Source organism: Gallinula chloropus (genome assembly GCF_964237585.1).
Source record: "Gallinula chloropus genome assembly, chromosome: 5".
Taxonomy (NCBI): Eukaryota; Metazoa; Chordata; class Aves; order Gruiformes; family Rallidae; genus Gallinula; species Gallinula chloropus.
The window spans coordinates 47,573,338-47,591,950 of NC_140090.1; the positions used below are offsets into that span (position 1 = coordinate 47,573,338).

Here is an 18,613-nt window from a genome sequence, read left to right on the forward strand (position 1 = left end):
AGTACCTTCCACCCCCCCCCCCCCCCCATTCCAGCTCAGCCTTCACTGCAGCAAAACCCCCAAATATTTTCTTCAGAGTGTATTTTACGATAAGTCACTTCTCTCATGCAGAGAGACAGATAAAACACACTAGTCACATTTTTATTTTCAGATACCCAAGGATGTACAGCAGGAAATCTAAGTTATTCCATGGGTCATTTACTTCCCAAGACAAGACCACCCCTCTCCAGCACTGCCATTTTTCCACATGCACAGTGTAACACAACACAAGTGCCAGTTAATGGAGAAATTAACTGCAAGTGTGAGAAGTCTACTGTAACATTCCTGTCATAGGCACCACCTTAACACTTGTGGCATCTCCTCCATAACTGCATATAGATGCAATGTGGCATTAACCACATTAAAAACCTATCTAAAGCAACAGGCACAGCCTGCTGACATAAATCAAAGCCAGCATAAAAATTACTTGCAATGCAGTTCTAAGTATGTGACATGCGGCTTCATTTTCCCTCTTGTCTACAAGACACACATACACACACACACTAGTGTTTCGACTCTCTGAGCCAAGGCAAGTAGTAGAAAATGCGTTTTATTTATATGGAAAAGGCTACATTTAGGTTCGTAAAAGGTCTGTGGTAGTGTTATGTTGCCCACATGTCAAAACTCATTCGCCAATAGCAACAAAACGGTTACATATCTTCCTACATAGCAGTGCAATTAGTTCACATTGCAATAAAATTAAGTCAAGTATGCAACAGAATCAAACCCAAGTGTTTCTTTGTAATCGGCATACAAAGAATTACAGTGCAAAGATCAGTTTAGGTTTTAGGAAATCCGCAGTCAGTCTTTCCAATATCCTAATGGGTGGGTTGCTCCAATTCTTTTCATTACTAGCAGTTGTATCTCATCAATACTGTGCACAAGCAAGTAAGTCTAAAATGAAATGACTTGCATGGTAAAATATTTAGTCTATACAGTAAAAAAAAAACAACAAATTAAGTGAACCAACAAAATGTAACTTGAACACACTTATGAAACAGACAACATACTCAAGGACACACACAGAACAGTATTCATCACACAAAACCAGCTACTTTTTCCAGCAAAAATAATTTGGTTGCTTTAAAACTGCATTATGGATCACGTAGTCTGAAGATGCTGATGTTCCACTCTTAAAAACCATCATAAATGTCTTCTGCAAAGCATACGAAGAGGATAAATATTCTTATCACAGTCATAGGGTTATTTTTGGAAGTTTGTTCTCCTTTGCTCTAGAAACACACTTATATAGGTGAAAAAAAAAATCAAGGGGCATCATGATAAACTGAAACAGGAAACTGCTCCTTCTCCTAATTTTGAAAAAGCCCTACCATTTACAGTACTCTGTGGCATATGAAAAAGTCTTCACAAGTTTACATTGCATATTTCTGAGTCCATTCTCTTGCATGTCTGTTGTATCTGTACGTGCAGAAAGAAGGCATCACAGTGAAGAGATGTTAGTGATACACTGGCAATGGCCACACATTTAATTAACACAGACATTCCCGAGCTTCCCACCTCTTAGCATCGCAAACAACATAAAAATAGCCTCAAAGCCGTACGTTCAGTCCCTAAGGTTACCCACCAAAGCTGTTCAGACTCACAGTCAATCTCAAAGGTTGGTATTAAAACGCATATCTCTGTGCATGCCTAATTTGCATTTCATAACCAGTTCCTTTATTTATACCTTAACTGGAATATGTTGTCAGTTATTCCTGTATGCACACACTATTAACAGTCTGAGCAAGTTCACACATTTTAGTTCCATAAAATTCAGAGTAATTAACAGTTTGGAAAGGGTGGGGATAGAAGGCACACTAGGGCTTTTTTTTTTTTCTTCTTTCATTCTCCCTTCTGCATTTCAGGACCTGAAAGGAAAACCTCCTGAAAAGCGTTTTGTACACTTGGGTCTTTTCCTCTGTTCAGGAGCTGACTAGAGCTCCCAAAGGTAAATGTCCTTAGAGGGTCAGTCACTCTCCCTCCAGTCCTCACATATGTCCACCCTTCCGACTAGATTCCCTTGCTTCAGGGGAAGTGGTGACAAGTTTTTAAATCCATTCTGTAAGATCAGTGTAGCTCCTGTACTATCTGGTTTTGTTCTTCACAATATTCTACCAGACAAGCTTTTGGGCTTTTCCTTATAGTAACGTACAGAAAAACGCTACGGAGTAGCCAACCATATCTTGCATGTCCTAAACCTAAGCTGAGGGTTAAAAAAAATAAAAAGTGATGAGCATAAGATAAAGCTACAGTCAAGACCACACGTTCTCTCTCTTTCTCCAGCAATGATTACATTTTGAGTTTGGGGGACAGAGAAATCTCCCCTGCTCACTTCCTTCACAAGCAGGAAGCACAACAGCAGAAATCACTGTGAAGTAAGTGCATGGACAAAAGCCCAAACGCCAACGGGCAGAAGCTGAGGCACATCATCCCCACTGTGTGCTTTGTAGTACGAGCCACAAGGTTCAAGCACTTCCAAAGTGTGTTATGAGGATCTGATTGCTTTGGACTAACTGTTAAAGAAAGGCCACTTCGGTAGTTCTCACTCCGAGGAGAGAAATACTAGACCGTAGGCCCCCATGGAACTTGTACACCACTGCTCCTCTACCCGGTCCTCAAGTGAAAAGCAATACTCAAGCCTTCGTGGACCCATCCACTAGCACACATGGCAAGCAGCCTTCAGTGGCTCAGGCCTAGAAAAATAGGTAAACAACTTCTCAGCCAGTTCACTGGGAACTGGAATCTTCTTCTGGGTACCACAAACGTGCCACAGAACCTGAAGCAGAGTCTAACAAATAAAATAGGCTGATTTTTGGTAACCTTGCTGTTAAGTACCATGGATAAGAAGCCTGCCCCAAACTAAACCCATAACCTTTTCCCCAGCTTGAAGAGTCAGGTAAGAAGCAGTGGTTAGGCTGTCTACGAACATGCAGCATGGCTATGGCTCACTGTTGTCAAGGCCACCAGAAAATGTGTGACAGCTCCATTTCAGGGAAGGTTATTCCATTCTCAGCCAATTAGAACTACATTCCTACTCCTTGTTACTCTCCTGTATTGGATCTTGTGTTTCAGTCCTCCTTAATCCCCCATCCACCCAGACAATCCCCAGGAATAAAAACCCTGTCCCAGAAGACAGCTCAGGCCATGCTGACAGACTGCATTCACAATACCTAGGGCAGCAGAGCTAAGCCAAAACCTCCCACAGGTTAACTAAATGTATTCCTTCCTACATCACTGAGTCTGTAACCTTTTCCATGCACCAAGTTTTTAAAGTCTCTATGCCCAGGAGATGCAGGTAGCTGATGTATCAGTAGAGAGGAAGCAAAGAGGAAGAAACCTCATACAAGCAGTACTGCCTCCATGGAAACCTTTGGAAGTCACACCATCTAATCACTGGAATAAAGGGCCTGAGCTTCCTGCAACGTGCCCACTGGAAACTTAGATATCCACGGATGCCTCTATTGAAGGTTTGAGTGCTCAAAGGAATGGTTCTAGAGGCAGTGCTCTGGAGAAAAACCCCTTTATGCTTGCTCATGACCTCTAAATCCTAGTATCTGGTTTTATGAGGATACAGTTATGAGAGAACATTTCAAAACCCTCCTTTAGGATGAGGTCAAGAAGCCTTAAAACCAAGCTTTGGGAAATCAAGGTAGTTTGGCACTACAAGTCAAAGACCCCAGAATAGACCTGTCAGTCACTACAGCACTCTGAGTTAAAGCTCCTCAAATCAAGAACAGGTTAGGTCCAGAAGTATGTAACACTTTGGTTACATGATGTCTGTACTACCTACACCCAAGATGAGACACTTGCTGCAAGTTCTACAGCGGTTCCAGAAAGTAAGAGAGGTTCTTTTCCCTGTGCAACATGTTGCAAATTGCAGTCAGTGAGACAATGGCTCTTGGCACTATGCAGAGCTGAATATTAGCTCTTTTTGATTAATATTTGACATGAATGTGTAAATGTAGCTACCCTACATTTACACAATTGCATCAAAACCACATTCATTGTTCATAACTACCTAGCATCTTACTAAAGGCATGGGTTTCACAGCCAGAGAACCAACCACAGTAGCAACAAATAGTTTGTATTTGGGAATGATGTTTCAGGCAATGAGCACACAACAGAAAAATGTGAAGGCATTATGTACCTTCAAGCAGAAAAAATTCATTAAGTATTCAAGAGCCGTGTATGTCTCCAGCTTCCTGCTGGCCCTTCAACTGATGGGTATTTTCAAGGTTTAAAAAACTATTCCTGCATACCCCTATGAAAAGAGCATCTTCAAAAGCTAAGACAGAAGGTTGCACAGCAGACAGCCACCTAAAAGTACCACACACACACATACGCATGTGTTATACTCACCTTTCCTTGTCTGACTTGTAGATCTGTGCAATATCCGGTACTAAAGGATCATCTGGATTAGGATCACAAAGTAAGGAGCATATGGACAATAAAACTAAATAAAAGAGACACTGGATTAAACAAGTTACTTTGCTTTATTTCTATAATCCTTTAATATGTCCCAGTATACTACAGGAGGGCAATGGAATAGAGACTGAAACAGAATTCATGTTACTCTTAAGCTTTTACACTGCAGTTCTGCTCAGAAATGTTTATCTAGCATAATTTTTCTAGCCCCTACATAAACAACACCTAACACAAGCCTAGAAAACTCACTACCCATGGACTCCTACCTTCTGTAATCACCTCTCTCCCATCACACAAACTAGAGTCACACGTAAACATTTGATCTAAGCCCTTTCACCTACAGTTAGTTAAGATAACTAATATTGCTAATACATCACGGCCATGCGATACTCGATTGTGCTTATCCTTCTCTGCTTCTGTGCTCACAGTAAATCTCTCCTTTATATAAACATCTCACTTCATTTTGCAGAAGTGTGACTTCCATTTTGGGAAAATACTTCCTGAGTATTAATTTATAATTCCATATTCATTTCCCGATATTAAACCAAGGATATCCAATTTTCCTAACACTTTCAGCCCATACTTTTCAGGAAATCTGTTTTTATACCCACAGCTAATACAAATACAAGGGCACGCAGCAATTCTATACATAGTGAAGGGGAATTTGATGCTCCACTGAGAATCTGCTGGAGAACAGGATTTTTCCCTTGCTTTGTCTTATTATAGAAGAGCCTGGATTAACACCTAGTTTCAGCTGTAGCAAGTTCAGACTGAAATACTGAATTTTATCAAGTGCCAAATCCAGTTAGGAAAGCCAGGTTAGAATACTTGGTCATGCCTATCAAGAGGTGCTATTGGTATGTTGCAATCCTTTGCATCAGTAAAACAAGAACTACAAAGGAGAAACTTCCATGAGCTACTGAGCTAACCCCCAGCCTATGAAATATATAATGTGCAAGCTCGTTAAAAGCACATCAAAAATCAGAACATGTAAGATGAGCAGGCTACTCTTTGTGACTGAAGTAAGGCTGAAAACATAAAGACTTACCGAACAGTGCTGAAAAGCTGAAAACTTAAAGAGTGTTCAGTTGTAAATGCCAAGTGTTAAATGTCCCCAAGTGCCAACTCTCATTTGTTAAATCCCTTCTAAATAATTATAAACAAGACAATTTGCACTCAACAGTAAAACAGCCAACCAATTTCAACATAAAGCAGACACCAACCACACACAGGAGCAATTCTGTCTTCAGCAACTACATGGGGAAACAGTTCCCATCTTACATTTTATTTATCTTGGCAAATTACTGCAGCGGGTTGTTGGGCAGAAGCAGAAGTTGCTTTTCCAATAGTGTAATAGTTGCAATTGCACAGAGCAATTTCCATTGGACACAAGCTAACAACTCCTTTCCTTGCTAAAGAGAGACACCTGCCTTAGAAAGCTCTGGAGCAGCAAGGAAAATGGTGATACTGTTTTAGTTTTTCAGTCACACCAGGACTTTCTGTACCCTGAGGAAGAGCGTGGCTAAGCATTTGGAAGATGGGTGCGAAAAGAACAATTATAGCACCCACGTTTTAAGCAGCTTTTGAAGTGACACAAAATGCCTGACAAAAGAACTGCTCAGCTGTAACCTCAGTGTTCCAAAAAAAAAAAAAAATCTAGTGTTCTGTTTGACGAAGTTGAACTAGAGAACTAGATTCTTTTAAGAAAGACTTGAATGATGACTTACAAAGCAGCTACATTTTAAAACACTCATTTTGCTTCTGGTTTGCACTCTGTCTTCGTCTCATTTTAAAACAAAGTATAACGAAGACCGTAGCCCACACAAGGATGGTCAGGCAACCCCAAGAGCCATCAATAAGCACTTAGGCAAGCCCCAAACGTCACTATCAGAGCTTCCATTTACATCCAAACTACTTCCATTTTGAAGCTTTGCTCACCAGTTTCTCCTCAGTTCTGCATGCTGAGTCAGCTATAATAAAGGAGTTGCATTTCAGGCTAATTGGAGATTTATTATTATAGTCAATTTGCTTTAGAATATTTCTTTGCCATGCAGGTAGTGTTTTATGTATTGTGACACTCCAAACAAACCGTGTATTGTAACAGCAACTCTAATGGACTTTGTTACTTCTGTAACATGCAGGATAAATAAACTCCTGCTGTCACCCAATAGGTAATGCAGCAACACACAAAAAAGCACCACTGCAGCGTATAAAGTTTCACAAAGCTGCTAGCAAATATGTGAGTTTACCTTTAGAAACAGTCAGAGCTGGTGACCACTGTGATCTCAGGATATCAAGACAGATATTCCCATTACTGTTTATGTTTGGGTGGTATATTTTTGTTGTAAAAGCAATCTGGAATAAAAAAAAAATAAACCCAAAGTGAACATCACATTCTGTTCATTACATTTGGACTCTTTGACATTGTCCCTTCAGTTCCAGTCACCCTAGATCTGCCAACACAAGTTATCATACAGTCTCCTCTTTTCATCCACTACAAACACGTATGCTATTGCTGGCTTTTAACTTCCAAAATTATGTCATAAACAACTATGACTCACAAACAACTATGACACAGAAACAAAGAGTTGACCAAAATATCACTTAAGTTTTAAGAGAAAGAACTTACCTTTGGTGGTTTGAAAGGATAGTCTGTTGGAAAGTGAACTGTGAGAAAAAATACTCCTCCTTGATATGCGCTATCAGGCTGGGGAAAGAAAACAAACCAAACAAAACACATGAATGTATTTCAGTTACTCTGGAACTTCCCTGAACACAGATAACCTCCCAAAGCTGTGAGCATCCTAGAAAATCCATTTCCCTTCCCAGTACACAGCCCATAGTGGGCTGTAGCCCATAGCATGAACTGTGTACTGGGAAGGCACAGAGAGAATTTAGCCTGCTGCAGTAGAGCCAACTGTGGCCACTATTGCAGCAGTGCAACAGGGCTACAGAGTGCTGCCTTTTTGGGGAGAGGGAGCAGTGTCTGACCAGCGGAACTACTAAATTTCTGAACTGACAGCTCCCCCACACCAAGGGGAACATAAAACCCAGAGCAAGCCCTCCAAGTCCTGTCTGTGCAACACCACCACAGCTGCTCTGGTCCTCCTCCAGCCTTTAGCTGCAAATATGCTTACCTTCAAAAGTGGTTTCTCTTTGCAGATGCAAAGAGTAGGATTTTCCAACATAATTCAGGTGATCATGATGACATCAGGGAGTTTTAAAACACACATCTTTGTGACCTGTACAAATCTGTGAACATGCATTTTGTTAGAGAACATGTGCACAGGTTTACAGCCAGGTTGCACATAGTTAATAGCTAGGAATAACTTCATTGTAGTCATCTGTTGAGGAAGTCTCTCATCAATTAGAAAACTGGGGAAAAGTCCCAATACTAGATGTCAGAGAGCGGCACTGTCATTTCTGATTCAGGGAAGGAGAAGAAAGCTTCTCTCATTACTTGCTAAGTTGAAAACAGAAATACAGGAACTCAATATCAGCAACGCTGCAGATCATCAAATTTTTGGCTTTTCTTATGGAAACAAGGGCAGGCTTTTTAAAATAATGTTCATCTTGGAAATGAGCAAAAAATTACAGTTTGAGAGATGAGCGTAAGAGAAAGTCAGCAATGGCCCATTAAGACATGTCACCTTACACACTCAAAATGCAGACAGTGTTGCAGCGTAAGGCAGTTTATATATAGTACTGCTAAGAAGTCAGCATTAGGTAACATCAGAATAGATCGCCGCTGTACTTCCAATTAGGTTTGAAAGGACTGCTTGCACGCATGCTAAATGAGTTTGCCAAAGTTCAAACAAGCTGAAAACAAGTTCAGCCTCAGACAGATGGCAAAATGCAGTCACACTACATTTTTATGAGTAAGGTATATGAAATAAAACAATGATGTCTATAGCCAGGAAAGAGGTTACCCTCCTCCCACATGTAGGAAGGAAATTGAGAGCAAGCTTTTGATCTATGCTGCTATCAAGAAATGTATAGGATGCACATCCCTACTTCGTTATGTAACTGAGATAAAGGATTGATATGTTGAGAGGGGTTTCTTTTCTTGTATCTCAGCAGATATGGCTGAGAAAGGTTGGCAAGAGATGCGCATTGTTTTCCTTAACTAAGGAAATCTAAGGAACCCGAAGCAAAGAAATTCATGTTTTCCACTATAGAATATGAAAGGTGAACTGCAATATGAAAGAAAGATGGAATTGAAGTTGGGATATATAGATATGCAAGTACTCAGTACATTAGAGTCATTCAGGACAGTGACATCAGAGGTGGCAATCAGCACTTCAGTTTTATCAACTCTTCACTTCTTTGCTGTTTCACGTTCACCTTGAAGCAGTATCAGAATGACTATGTACATGAGAAGTATCAGAATCACTCTGCACATGAACTAATACAGTTGCTAAAGAAAAATGGCATAAGTACTAGTATCCTACAGAAAAACTTCACACCAGCATTCCCATTGCTGCTGTGCCACCAGCAGCTGGATGGACTCCAGCACAACAGTGGCAAATTCGTAACCCATCTCTGATGGCTCCAGAGCAGCTGTGCCAAACACACAGAAACAGTCCCAAAGAACACGACTGCTGCATCCGAATGGATAAAGCATTACCTCAAATTTCAACAGTGGTTTGGTTCACCATCTGAACCAGAAACTCTTCTTTCCAAATTAGTAAGCCCAAAAAGAAAACACTAGGAATGCAAACTCCTTTCCATGATATTAAGGAACAACCTTTCCCTCACATCACACTATTTTTTAATGCTGAAACTCTTTTCAGTTTTCCTTGAAAGCTTTCTCTTCTTAGGCTTTACTGCCCTTTCTTATGTCATTTCCCCTACAATTATTAATGGGGTCTTTAGAGATCTCCCTCAAGCCAAGTAGAAGAGGCCTTTCCCACAGAAACCAAAAATTCCCACAGTTGCTTGTGTACAGTTCACAAAAGCCATGTGCTTTTGCCAGAGCTCCATCAGAACCGTCAAACAAGCCCTAGCAAAAAGCTCCAGAAATCACTGTGCAACACCACTCTTGTTTAGTTACCAACTTTAACATCGGCTTACACCCACTCGTCCTCCTTTCAAACAGATGAATCTTTCAGAATTGAAATTATCATCCTTGAACAGCGAGCTTTTCTCTCTCCAGCCCACATCACTGACTCAAACATGGCAGTTGACTATTCGAGCATCCCTAATTTCACAAAGAGGGTGGATTTTTGAACAGTTACAGAAAAAAAAAATGAGTACCAGACTACTCAACACAACAATACCACCCTAAATGTTTAATCTGTACACAACACAGCTGAATTTGACTGCCATGTTTACAGAAACCCAAATGAATCCTTCCGTAGCAAGAAGGGAAACAAGGTCTTTCTACGGGGAACGAACAATAAGATACTTACAGGTCCCATAATTGTTGCTTGCCAATGAAACACTGGAAGGCAAAGACACAATGATTAGAGAGTTCCTAGGGTTTTTCTTAACAAAAAAGGTCAACTGTGACAACGTATTTATGAAGAGCTTACAGTCATCTCCAACAGGTCCGGCGGAACAGTGGGCCGGTGGGTCTCGCTGCAGATCACTTAGTTCCTGTAAGAAACACAAATATTTGAAAGACATCTACATGAAAACAAAGACCAGGTAACAGAATCACTTCAAAACTAAGAACACAAACTGATTTTATTGCATAGACCTGTGGTAATTTTAAGGAAACCAACACCTGAAATTGCCCACTGATACAGAAAGATTTGAATTATTTTGCCAACAGGTTGCATCTAAAGATCACATTGTGTTATAACAATTTATAATAATTTATCTGAGAGCATTAAAGCATTACACCCAAGTTTATAAGATGGATATACTGAAGTAGAGACAGAAAAAGAAGAAAACTAACAGTTTATCGATTTCCCTGAAGACTCACTACTTAATTTAGACAGTTATGTGGTAATCTGATTGTTCTTTTAAGCTTTTGATTTTACAAAAGCTTCTTATATTGGCTTAATCTACATACACTAGCTGAGTTAAACAAGCTCATAAAATGCTTGCAGTCTGCCTAGAGGTGATGTATGAACATGACAAAGGTTTCTAAGTGAACCCAAACACAAAGGAAAAATAATAGCTCTGTGCTTTATTTAACACACCTTGGTGTAATTCCCTACCTATCTTTGGGTTCATAGTGGTTTGGGGTTTTTTATGGGGGGGTGGTGGTGGTGTTTATAATTTGTTTGGGTTTTTTCCCAAAATTGTTACTAAACACCCTAAGAAACTTGAAATTTAACAGTAGTGTTCAGAGAAGGTCGATTTATTTCTTTCACAGAAATTCATATATTCCCAGGTAATATTAAAAATTTACTTAATTACACAAAACCAGGTTTGCTTTTCATCTTATTTATGATCACTAAATCAAATACAAAAGAAGCCAGGCATGAATATTGGTTGATTTTCTTTGTTTAATCCAATATATAACTTGCAACGCCTGGATTTTTACTGTACTAAGAACAAACAAGCTTTGTCCAATTCTGAGCTGAACTGTTTAACAATTTAATGTAAATATTTCCATTTAAATAAGCTAAAATGTGTGTTAATTACTCGATTAATTACTCAAACCATACATCTCTAAGTCAACAATAGCGTAAGCAGGTCTGCAAAGAACTTGATTTCAGCTTCAGGAGTAACAGTGGAAACATTTCTGCCCCAAAATCATTAGTCAAGACAACTAATTCCAAAACCAAGGTGTAAATTGGAAGTAAGTTTCTCATTCAAGCATAGAGTTTGCATACGTAGCGTGATCACAGAATCATAGAATGGTCTGGGTGACCTGACCTTACGTACAATTTTAAGGGTTAAAACTCCATGCTTCAACTGCTGTGATATATTTATCCATCCATGACATCCATTAAGCATTTCAGCTACACACCACTCTCTAAGGGAGCCCACATACCATGGACCTGGCACCTACATTCAGGCACACTTCTTACAGGCCCACTCATGGCCCTGAATTCAAAGCAAGGCACTGCAACATACCTTCTGCCACTTAATACAATGGTAGTGTTGCCACTTGCTTTGAAGTCACTCCTCACAATCTTTGTGATTGAAAACAAAAGAGAAAGTTCTTCAATACACTGAAATAGCTCAGGCTGCCAACCACTCTTATTCATTTGCCCCCCACTTTTATTCTGTTAGGGAAAATCGTTTTCTGGCCCAGATACGACATGCTGGGCCAGACCTTGACTAGTAAAGGGAACAGCAAACCCCTTTAGAAGCATGAGTCCCTTTTGAGTCAGAGGATTCAAATTTCACCAAGGGAGCAATGCATAGAACCAGTAACCTAAGCAAAGCTAAGCCTTTGGTGGTGCACGAAGGGAGTCAACAAGTCTCAAGTTTCCAGGAGTCCAGAGAGTTGTGACAAGCATTACCAGCAGCAGAACAGCCACTGTCCACTCTAATATGCAACTCAAGATCTAACCCCAATTCTTGTACACATACTGAAAAAAAAATGCCAACTACAAGAGCCTCATAGCTGAAAGAGAGAACTCTGAGCCTAAAAAACACGTTTTATAGCAGTCATGGCTGACTATTTAAGGCAATGGTAGGAAAAATAATCTAGCTTAAACTCAGAATGTCTCTAAAATACAAGCAAGTACTCCCTTATGTGTATGTGAACTGCAGAACAAGCACTTGATTTTGGAGTCACAAGTCTGTAACAGCACTCATTTGCTAGATGCCTTCCTCAAGATCTTTACATACCCCCAAACCACACAAGAACTGTAGGAACTGGGGGAGGCTCCTCTGGTAGATGCTTTCAATTTGTTCAGGCTAAAGACACTGAAATTCATCCATTATAAAAAACATGCTTTAAATCATACCCTGATGAGACCCAGAACTATCAACACCTGCTATTAATATTTCCCTAATAATGTTGAAGAAAAAGTTCTCTTTAACTGATTTCGCTAAAAGAGAACAATGTTCCCAGATGCATCCAGAGAACTCAAAAGCCTCAAAACCCTAACAGTGCAAATAAAAAAACCATATTTTCCAATCACAAGTAGTAATGTACTGAAGCTAATGTGGTTTAAAAACAATCAAACTTTGCAAATTAAGTTTGTCAGTGTTTACATACAGAAGCTCAGATCAAGCTGTGATAAACAGAAAGAACTATTCAGCTTCATACTTTTAATTATGCTGGTAAATCTTAATATTAAAAGTAAATTTATCTGGAGATGTGAGATTTAGGCTTCAAGTTTTCCTACATCCCTTGAAATGGTGTGATGAGGTAGTTGGCATGTCCTCCTGAGTCAGACTGACACATCAGCATCCAGAGCCCAACACTGCAAAACAGCTATGATTGTCCAAAGTAGAGGTAGAAAAACTGCTTCATGACTTCACAAAATCACAACAGAACAAGGAGTATAGTACAAGAAATCTCTATACAAAACAGTAAAAATGCTCTTCACCCAGAAGCCCCAAACTTGCTGTGTCAAGAGAAAAGGCTCAAGAGTTCAAAAGCAGAAGGTGCTCAAGCATCACCAAGAAGTGGAAGAGAATGTAAGGCATGACACTGCCAACACCAACAATCACCCTGTAATTTTAAGCTAATTGGTTCCAGAAGCTTGGTCCATGTTTTACGGACCATCACCATGCTGCTGCATAACACAGGTCTGGTTGCTTTTCATGGCCTTGCCTCCACTGGGATTTTTTTCTCAGCTTTATAGAAATACTGGGGCAAGACCAGTCTTGTACCTCCTCTGACAAACAAGATCTGTCACTCAAATCAGCACAGATTCAGTTTCAAAAGAGAAAGTCACCACTGCAAATTACAGTGTGTACTGACCTATGTGATGGCTTTTATGAGAACACACAAAACCAAAATTCTGTTTGCAAGAGACCAAATCAATTATTTCAACCACCAGTGAATGTCACAACGTAGAAGCTCCAACACGTGCCACACTGTCCCAATGCAGAGAAAACAGCTAAGCTTAGGACAGAGGTAGGAATAAGACCTCTTTTCCTCTCAGTCACAGAAAATATTACAGAATAGGATAGAATACTGTCAATCCCACACCTCTAACTGGTTGCAATGAACAGGTCTCCTGTTTGTAACTACACAACAGCAGCAGAGCAACAAAAGTAAGCAGGATCTGTGACCTCGTGTAAAGGAGTATTAACACACTGCTACAAACGCTAAATAACCATCAGCAGAGATGGACACAGCAAAGCTTCCAAATTACCACCTCTCGTTGCCCCCTCCACCCCAATGGAAAATAGCTCTCTGGGTGTGTGAGGCAAAAATTTAAAAGTCAACTTAATAGAACACATGCTAGGGTAAGCTACAAATGCTGGAAATACTTCTGAAAGTTCAGAGTTGTACTCTCTCAAAAGATAATACAGGATGGATTTCATAAAAGCATAAAGGTGGAGAAGGCTGGAAGGCCAGTTTAACACTTATATGCTTCATTAGAAGTCAGGCTTCTCTCCTAAAAAGCCACTAGAACAAGATTGTAAAGCATACTTCGATAACAAGGTGATAAATTTTCTCAGCATAGTACTCCCAGACACTCAATGGCCATGAGCATGAGTACTAACCAAAAAAAGCTCTAAAAATGTAGTCTTTTCTTCAATTAAAAAAAACCCTGCAGACTATCAGAAGACCAAAATAAACTGCAGGCATCATCACTAAAAGCTATTTTTATTCTCTAAGCAACATAAAACCACAATCAGAGCCCTTTTCCACACTTATTTAAAACACAGGGGTTTATATTTGCCAGCTACATTCTTAAGTTCTTGCACAAAATGTGCTGTGGACCACAGACTCACCTCCTACCAACTCCACGTGCACACTACTGCTATTATATTAACGCTGTTTGGAACCATCTGTCAAAAAACACCCAGTGATTATACTTAGACTAGTTAAAGAATCCTCTGTTCTTCATCAATAAATATTTGCCTTACATTTACATTTCTTGACATAAAAGGTCTTAGTAATAAAGTATATATTCTATTTTATACATTGGTTAAGTAAAAAAAGTATCACTGTGTATTCACAGCTGATGTTTTGAAAGCTAATTAAAACATTTTATATTATGGAGCCAAAATAGAAGTTTCCTCAGTATGTTTATTACCACCCAAAGACAGCAAGCGACTCAACCCTTTGAAGACAAAACCTAAGCCACAAACACTGATCAAATTTCACCTACTGGAGTCAATTTACAATAACAAAAGTTATTTTTAACATAAATATTTAAGTTTGTGCATCATGTTAGTCTACACATATATGAAACAGACCTATCTAAATGCCTGAATGCTTCTGTTCTTTCTGATTTGTAGGAGAAAATCAAGGACTATGCATTAACCAGATAAAAATCAATACCTACTTGCAAACTAGTCTTCAAATGTGTTTCTTCTAACTGGTTTCAAAATATCTTCTAAAATCTGTTCTAAGTTCAAACTCTTTTATGCCTATAACAAAATTAAGCACTGGTTTTGTACGCATTTCATAACAGCTTGAGACATTAATAAGCATAACATCAAGCCCCCAGTGACACTTGAGGAGCCCCCAGAAATACAGGGTTTATGATGAAAACAATCTCTTTGACAGCAATACTGAAGCAAGGGGACAGCAAGCTCACAATTAGGTACGTACACAGAGAACTCTGAGAATAGATCTCAGAAAAATGCTTCTACACGGTAGGATGGGCAGAACTCACCTATGCACTAGCCTGCAAAACCTGACAGGCTGAATTACTTCCTACCTCGCAGAAACAATAAAGGCTGCTGTGCACAACATCCCTTCCCAACACAAGCCTGAGCTATTTAGTTTCATAATTTGAAACATCTGGAATTTACAACGCCCATAAAAACATGGGTTATTCTTTCACTGGCACATCAGACAGTTCCTGCCCTGAGGAACACCTATTCTACATCACACATGGAGCGCAGAGCACAGCACTAACAAAGCAAACTAACACATGCTCCTCAGCTTAAGACAAACAAGGATCACCCCCCCAACCCCCCACCATCCTGAGATTCTGCGAGGCGCCTAGTGATGAATTTGTCACGGAGGCAGCACTGACAGCTGTGTTCGCACAGCAAGGCTTCGCATCCTCACTGCTCTTCCACTCCCAGCACTAAGCCAGACGTAGCTTCGTGTGCAGCCATCAGCTTGTTCATTGGCTACTCAGTTGCCTGCTTTTTTAAGCAAGCTCCCACGCGCGACACATCTCACCATTACTCGCACACCGCCCTGAAGTCCACACGCTGTCCTGCCCTGAAGAGTCCCTCAAGGCCAATCGACAACAGATGGGATGAAACGATGCAGATCACAATGGCAGTACTATTTGGAAGCTGGAGTCCCAACTGGTGTGAGACAAAAATATGCCTACTGGCATTCCTATGTATTACAGCATCTCTACCTCTGAAGGCACCATCATCCTAAATGTACTTATTATCCAAAATATTGTGAACAAACACTCAAGCTTGCCACCAAAATCCTTAGCCATGTCGAAGTACAATTTGAATCACCCCCCAACCACCCACGCTTAACTACAGACAGCATGTCTAGACTGACAACCTCTCAAGTGATACCATTGTGTTTTCTGACAGATCTTTGTTCTCCAAAGAGTTCCTCTAGGCACTTCATGAAACTACAAAGTCTTTACAACATCTCCTCTACTCCAGATCTTATCCCTGCCTACCCCAGAGATACAATGCAGCTATAGACCTTTACAGCCAGACTAAACCATCAGGAAGTTTGATGGGATAAACACACCATTGTACAGATACATTTCATCCAACATTGAAATTCCATTTTTGTGATTTTCAGGAAAGCTCTAGGTATTACAGTGACTTCAAGATAGTTTTTTTAACTCCTCCTCTTCATTTTTAACTTTCCATTTGAAACAGTCCTATTTCCTTGCCATTTTCCTCTTCCACTGCTCCGGAGGCAGGCTGCTGGCCAAATCCCTCTATTAGCCTTTTTTTTTCCTTACCCTGAAAAAGCAGCAGAGGGTGATGAGGGGAGTTAAATTAAAAACAGCAATAGTCATTTCTGCTGCTAACTAGAGGCAAGAAGTAGCTCATTCTGAGCCTACTCTCAATTCTTCTCCTAGCTCGTTCCCAGACATCTCTTCACATTTCTGATGGAAGTTATTGTGTAATCAAGAAATTTTACACTACCTTGAAGTCAGCAGCCTGGTAAGCAATTCTTCACTTCCCAAGAGCAGAAACAAAGCTATTGGGATGAAAGATACTCTTTCATAACACGTCTGCCCATAAATCTCACATCTATTGAACACAGAGCTTTTAAACACCTCACAAAATAAAATTGTGGCTTTCCAACATATATAAAAGTCTCTAAAGCAGGGAAAAAACATTACACAGTGAATATGCTAAGGGAAAAACACGGAGAACAACCCTATTGTAGCAGGGCCTCACTTGCAAGACCACAAACTACCATTTGGTTACAAAAATAGCAGAAAACTACCAGACTTTCCATCTTCTCTTTTTTCACCTTAAAGGCATGAGCCTGAAGCATTCAGAACAATCCTTTTCCCAGAAAAGGACAAGGAAATACTTATATCGAGGAGATGCTTCCAAGGGCAAGGAGATACTTAAAAGAAAACGTGGAACATGAGAAATCCAAGAAAACACAAAGCATTTCCAGAACATGTAGAAGCATGACAGAACTCACTGCTAGAGAAAAATCATGGAAGCCATTTATTAACATTTGACATAAGGTTCAAACGCAACATTCATAAATAGGTAATAGGAAGTTAAAAATATCTTCCCTACTTCATATTAAGATTGACTACCAACATCTGGTACTAGTAACTTCATACCTACCGTGGATATCCCAAACCTGCTCGCTGCAGGGTTCATGGGCCGTTATAGAATTTGTGTTTGCAACAGCAACATTTTCCAATAACAAAAGGGAATTCAGAACAAGGAACTACCACACCATCACAGAACCAGGCCAGCACAAACACCGCCTGAGCCTGGCACGTCCACAGCAACGAAATACCACGTATTCTATAACACAGCCAACGCACCAACATTAACTCAATGCCCATGTTTACCAGTCATAGCTTTTTTTTTGTCTGTATTGTACTAGAAACGCTTCAGTCTTGCCAAGCAACAGAAACCTAGAAATCACTTGATCTCACTTCAATCCTCAATAACGTTTACAAGCATTATCAAAACCTCTTCAACCAGGATACATTCAAAGGTCATACGAAGTACCAGGCTGACGGCACTTCCTAAAGTGGAAAAACCCCTTGTGCAGAGAGCGAAGCACAACGGGAGGGCAACGTTTTGGCAACAGCTACCTCACACCTCTCCCAGAGATAACCCGGCCACGCCGCTCCGCATTTCACCCAGTACCTCACCATCCCCCGGCTTCGGGACAGTGACCGGACCGGGGGGGTAAAAGGGGAGGACACATTTCGAGGCGGTGAGGAGTCCCGAAAGGACAAGGAGACAGACCGGAGCCCGCCTTTCTTCACCTCACGCCCGCTCCGAGCAGGGCAGCCGCGCCCCGCACCGGGCCGGGCCCCTCCACCCCCTCCTCAGGCGGCCTCAGGGGGCTGCAGGGCTGGCTTCAGTAGCCTGGGGAAAGCGGCGACCCGAGCGACCGGCGGTGGGAGGACGGGGCCCAGGCAGCAACAACGAGGAGGGACCGGCTCCTGCTGAGGCGCGGCCCGGCGCCACCGCCGGGGCAGAGGGACCCGTTTCCTTTCCCTTCCCGCCCCCGGGCCCCGCGGCTCGGCCCCACTCACTTTCTGTATCCGCTTCAGCGCCATGGGAGCGCAGGGCGGGCAGCAGCCGGGAGCGCGGCGGGGGGCGTGGAGCGGACGGGTAACGGCATCCACGCGCACCGCGGGGGGGCTGGGGGGGGGGGAGGGTGAGAAGAGAGAAGGCGGGACAGTTGGCGAAAAGAGAAACGGCGGGGCAGGGCATGCGCGCGCGCTCACCGGGCCCTTTGTGTCCGCCTGCGCATGCGCACCCCCCGGTCCGCTCGCGGGGTGCGCCGGGAAGTGGAGTCCGCGGGGAGGGCAGCTGTGGTGTTGTTGCCCCCGGCGGCGGGAGGCCACGTCTGTGACGGTTTTTCTTTGCTCAGGGACTTTCCCGTTTGGTGTGCTTTGGGAGT

At 41.4% G+C, this 18,613-nt stretch overlaps 1 protein-coding gene across 1 annotated transcript; it reads right to left on the bottom strand.

Annotated features, from left to right (window-relative positions):
* Positions 1–317: 317 nt before the first annotated feature.
* Positions 318–18,354, bottom strand: UBE2D1 (ubiquitin conjugating enzyme E2 D1). The gene is made up of 7 exons (XM_084265166.1): positions 18,243–18,354; positions 9,999–10,062; positions 9,876–9,907; positions 7,094–7,171; positions 6,714–6,819; positions 4,399–4,492; positions 318–1,458 (listed from the first exon to the last, which is right to left on the bottom strand). Exons 1-7 carry the CDS (start codon positions 18,264–18,266, stop codon positions 1,413–1,415), a joined length of 444 nt encoding a protein of 147 aa, XP_084121292.1. The 5' UTR covers positions 18,267–18,354; the 3' UTR covers positions 318–1,412.
* Positions 18,355–18,613: the final 259 nt, after the last annotated feature.